This window comes from Montipora capricornis, chromosome 3 (genome assembly GCF_036669925.1).
Source record: "Montipora capricornis isolate CH-2021 chromosome 3, ASM3666992v2, whole genome shotgun sequence".
Classification (NCBI taxonomy): domain Eukaryota; kingdom Metazoa; phylum Cnidaria; class Anthozoa; order Scleractinia; family Acroporidae; genus Montipora; species Montipora capricornis.
Window position 1 is genome coordinate 25939841 of NC_090885.1, and position 5000 is coordinate 25944840.

The 5000-nt window shown below is 38.4% G+C and overlaps 1 protein-coding gene across 1 annotated transcript; it reads right to left on the reverse strand.

Moving 5' to 3' along the window:
- Positions 1–65: 65 nt before the first annotated feature.
- LOC138042658 (bcl-2 homologous antagonist/killer-like) lies at positions 66–2836 on the reverse strand. Its single transcript, XM_068888605.1, has 2 exons — positions 2260–2836; positions 66–529 (listed from the first exon to the last, which is right to left on the reverse strand). The coding sequence occupies exons 1-2, from the start codon at positions 2818–2820 to the stop codon at positions 419–421; spliced, it is 672 nt and encodes a 223-aa protein (XP_068744706.1). The 5' UTR covers positions 2821–2836; the 3' UTR covers positions 66–418.
- Positions 2837–5000: the final 2164 nt, after the last annotated feature.

The following is a 5000-nucleotide window of genomic DNA, read 5'->3' on the forward strand; positions in this document are numbered from 1 at the left end:
ATGGAGCACTCTTGCCTCGAATTTTGGCAATTTATATGTATCATTTTCTACCAAGAAATGTAGTATAGTTTGACATAATATTATGTTTATTTTAAATGTGTAAGGAGCCAGCTCTCTTACAGGGTTTTTGATAAAAGATTTAAGTAAATTAATAAGCAAATCAGATGATACTAGTGCCTTAATCCTCTCTTTGTTGTCTGGATAATTAAGATAACTGGCAATATTGCCTCCTTTGGGGGGCAATATTACCAGTTGTTTCCCTGGCACTTTGTATCAACCCTGTTTGTGTGGCTTAACAGGTCCAATATGTTATTCAATTATGGCCTTTCAACATAATCAGCTTAATAAGCAATACAAGGAAATCACTCCCTACAAACTATTACAGCCTTTTCATTTGCTTTAGTCTAGTTCCTGTCAGTTATGTTCCTGTCTTCTTCGTAGCAAAGAAGGCAAAAAGAGTTCCAAACAAAAGCACAATACCAATAGTGTACCAACTGGGTTCAGACAGCCGAAAATCAAGCACACCTCTCTGTGAAACAAATCACTTAATTAGTAAGAGTCATACTATAATAACAAGTACAACAATTCTTTGGGATCCCTGGTCAAAGCAGTTAAGAGCTTTTAGAGGTCAACAAGAGGTCCCAAAAATTATTGTGTTAAGTAGATCTTTAAAAATATATAAACCTAGATGTAAATCGTTTGGGTTCACTTAGACTAGCACACGTAGAAGTACTTCATAAAGAATTTTCACCCTTTGCCTTACTTATTCAGGTGATTTCTGACGTAGTCACGTAAAAGAACATGTTGTTTACAGTTCTTCATCTTCTCGAAAAAGCAACAATACTCCATTATAGGGAAGATAGCTGTTTGCAAACATTGTTTTTGTTATTCAAATTTATACATGTGCCAACACAGAACAAAAGACCCTTTGTTTGGACAGCCAATGAGGCTCTAGTTGGCACATTAATGGCAATAGGTGATGTCAACCATATCTTCCCTATAGCATCTTCAACACTATGACGTTTAGTAACTGTATGAAACTTTGATTTAATAGGTAAAATTTTCAGACTGAAATGTTCCAAAGAAGAAGAGGGCTGATTCCCTGTGTTTGGTAATCTCTCCTCTGCATTAATTAATGCACGGTTGCATTTTATCAGGGTCTGTGTGGTGAGAGAACTTGCCTCCACCAATGTCTCCTGGGTTTGATTATCAGATTAAAGCTTTTACAGTCCTCTCATTAAGACAGCACTTGTCCTATACTTGGGCTATTTTAGGTTGACTTCTAGGTGTATATGACAGATCTTTTCGTTATTTACTCAATCGAAACAACCAAAAAAAATTCTTTATCGACTTTCATTACATAAGTCTTTCAAAAATCATGATTTTTACTTCTGGAGGGGTACAAAACTGAGCTAGTAAGGATTTTGGGAATAGCAGTCCAGTGACATCCACACAGGATCACAGGAAATTTTAGGGATAGAAGTTCCATTATTTTGTCTTTTGCTTTATTGCAACCAAACACAATGCATCTCAGAAGCAGTTTCAGCAACTTCTGAATCTAAAAAAAGGGAAAATTTAAGCCCTGGAAAAATTTCATTCTAGTTTTGATGTCACACTCATTGCTAGCGCAAGTTTTATACCCACCAGAAGCGAAAATTCTAATTTTTCAAAAGACTATTAAAAGCACATGGAAGGAAATTTGGTATCCATGGATTTTTTAAATTTGTTTTTATTTCAGAAAACCATGATGTTTTGATTGAGTAAATAAAGAAAAATCTGTCATACACACTTAAATAGAATTGTTATTATTAGTTACTATTATTTTGATAACGCATTACTTGGATAAGGGCCAAAGCTGTGGCTGCAAGTTCTACAATTTTTAAAAAACTTGTCCAACATTGCTGCATCTAACATTGCTATACAGCAATGCTGAATGCCGCCAGTACATGTGCATATACTTTCAACATTGCTCGCATCAAGGGCATAATTAATATAAATCGAAAATTGAGAAAACCTTTTTAAACAACGTTATAGCATGAGAAATCAATATTCGGTAGGTGGAAATCAAAAAGACCAATACGATTTTAGATCGATCGACGTTTATGAATTTTCTAATAGCTCATGGCTCAAACAACGTTGTAATTCATAGCATGCCAAATAAAGCTCGTGCAATTCCCGACAGATATCCCATTGTGTTGATACCACGCGATACACGACATAGTTTCCGGAGACATATTTCTTACGTATACTGTAGCTTACCCATCCACCATGCTGGGCTATCCATCGAGCAATTCTCTCGTTGAAGATGAAATCCACCACAAATCGAATGATTCTCCGTAAAAAATTCCCACTGAATCCTCGGCGGATGACAGTCACAGCAATTTCATAACCAAAACAAAGTAGAGCAACAATTCGTCCCCAGTTTATTCCAGAACGGAACAACCTTCGAGCCACTGCGGCAAAAGTTTCGTAAGCCGTTGCGGGAGTAAGACTCAACGAATCAATCATGTCCTTGAACTGGTCTTTGTATTTAGCATCTATTTCATCGCCTATCTCTCCTAACCGTTTGCCGATAACAGGTACATTCTGCGAAAACCCATGTACATCATTGCAAGAACGAAGTTCTTCTAAGGCATCTGGACGAGCGGTGACTGAGGAGGTGTTCATTTCACCGCTTTGTTCTCCTCTTTCTGTCTCATCTTGGTAGCGTTGAAACATAAAATGACGGAACACACCTTCCGTATCTCTTACGACGGCTAATTCTTCTTCTTCAGGTTCAATTTCACGGTTATTACCACCATCCTCACCACCAGAAGCCATTTTATTTAATTTTATGTAATTCTTCATCACGCAAACCCTATGGGTGATGCCCGCTGAAATTCCAGCAAATAACGCGGGCATCATAAAATATTATGAAGAATCGGCAGTACAGCGGTGGTGGGTAAAATACGTAATACCTTAGTTTCGAAGCAAGCAACCGTGGACAATTTTCCTGTCGGTGTACGTTGGATCAGTGGCTTGATCTGATCGGCGTTATTTCAAGTTGAGAAACTAAATATTTTAAGCAAGAGCCGATACAACGTAGATTTGATTTTAGTGATGTACTATATTTCGGCTGGCCAAACCAGCCTTCTTCAGGTACAATGAGAGTTTACATTGAATTGCTTCTATGTACATATATATATATAGTAAATGGATGTTGACGTAATACTGGAAAAAATGTGATAAAACATGGCAGTTACAAAGGTTTTGAATTCAAATACTAAGAGTCACGGAAAAATAACGGAAATCACTAAAATAATAAACTGAAATCTAATACGTTTCTTCGCGGATATTAAGACCGTTGGGATCAATTGTCCTGCCTTTTAAAATTAAAAAAGCTTCCCTGGCCTTACGGATCGAGTCTCTGTTAGAAAACATTTTTTCGATAGGGATTAATTGTATGTCCTTGGAGATGTTGTGGGGAGAGGAGAGGAAATGTTCTGCGACTGTAGTAGGTTTGGATTTGGTGTTAGCGTTATCTAAAGTGCGGCGGTGTTCATTAAAACGGTCTTTTAAACGTCGTTTAGTTTCTCCTATGTACTGTAGATGGCATCTGTTGCATTGAATCATGTAGATAAGGTTTTTAGTTTCGCAAGTTATGTGGAAATTAATGGAGCGCGTTTCGCCAGTGGAGCAGAATTTGTAGTTGGTTAGTCCATGGGAAATGTAAGGACAGGTAGCGCAGTTTTTGCCACAGCGAAAAGAACCGGAAGGAAGTGTGGAATTAGAGTGAGTTACATTGGGGGACAGTTTAGCTGTAACCAGCAGGTCTCGAAGGTTAGGGGAGCGCCTGAAAGCCACAACAGGTAGATGGAGGAAAGCATTTTTGCAGCGGTCAGAAGAAAGAAGTAGATTGTAGTGTTTTTTTATTATGTTGAAGATGGAAGGAAGTGATGGATTATAGGTCGTAATGAAAGGTATTCGTTTGAGTTTGTCTGTCTGTTTAGGTTGTAGGGTATGTGTGCGGGGAATGTCTGCAGCCCCTTGTAAATCAAATCTACGTTGTATCGGCTCTTGCTTAAAATATTTAGTTTCTCAACTTGAAATAACGCCGATCAGATCAAGCCACTGATCCAACGTACACCGACAGGAAAATTGTCCACGGTTGCTTGCTTCGAAACTCTGGAACTTAAAAAATCTCAACTGTAGATCTCCACGAAGATCCGATTTTACCTGTCACTTTCTTCGCCATGGGCATCGACATCGTCTCATGGAGAATTTGCATTGGTTGCTTCTATCAGAAACATATATTTACATCAAACAGATCATCATCCACGTATTCAACGAAAACCAGTAAGCACCGCTTCAGTAACTCATTGTTGCTTGTTTTTTTTATATTCTCTTTGTCTTTAACAATATGTATGGATGTTGAACGAAACCCTGGTCCCACCTCAACACTCGCAAACTCAAGACACTCTCACCTTTTGGATCCACCACCTACACAGTTCCGTTACTCAAATCTGTTCAACACAACGAAAAGAATCCAGCTGAAGCTCACGCGATATAACCACCACCTTCTCAATTACACTTTCTTCAAAGAAAACAACTATATTCCACCGTCACTCTACCCAAGAAAACCTCCACTACACTCCGACAACCAGTTCAACCGCAAATGGAAACACATTTCTCATCAAGCTGCTCACAAACATTTGAAACTCCTCATCAAAGAATGCAAAAATAAGATAAACACCTTAAAAATGGAACTATCTCATCATATGGAACTTCTTCGAAACTCTTACTCCTCGGAACTTTTTTCATTATACGCCTCTAAACTCAACTCGATGGCCTTATCGCTCGAGTCTCTGCTCAAGAAAAGACGAACGAAGAAAACTACACCCGTCCGCCGTTTCATTCAACACCGAGCCAACTACAACGCTTTACCTCCACAAGATACTGCTTCTAACGACAATACATCTAATGTTACGGTTAACCTTTGCACCATGCCTAATGTCCTCACT

Excerpts from the sequence above, each read along its gene's own strand:
- LOC138042658 (XM_068888605.1), bottom strand. The coding sequence starts at position 2,820 with ATGGCTTCTGGTGGTGAGGATGGTGGTAATAACCGTGAAATTGAACCT. Across the intron at positions 530-2,259 it reads TAGCCCAGCATGGTGGATGG|AGAGGTGTGCTTGATTTTCG; the intron begins GTAAGCTACAGT and ends TTTGTTTCACAG.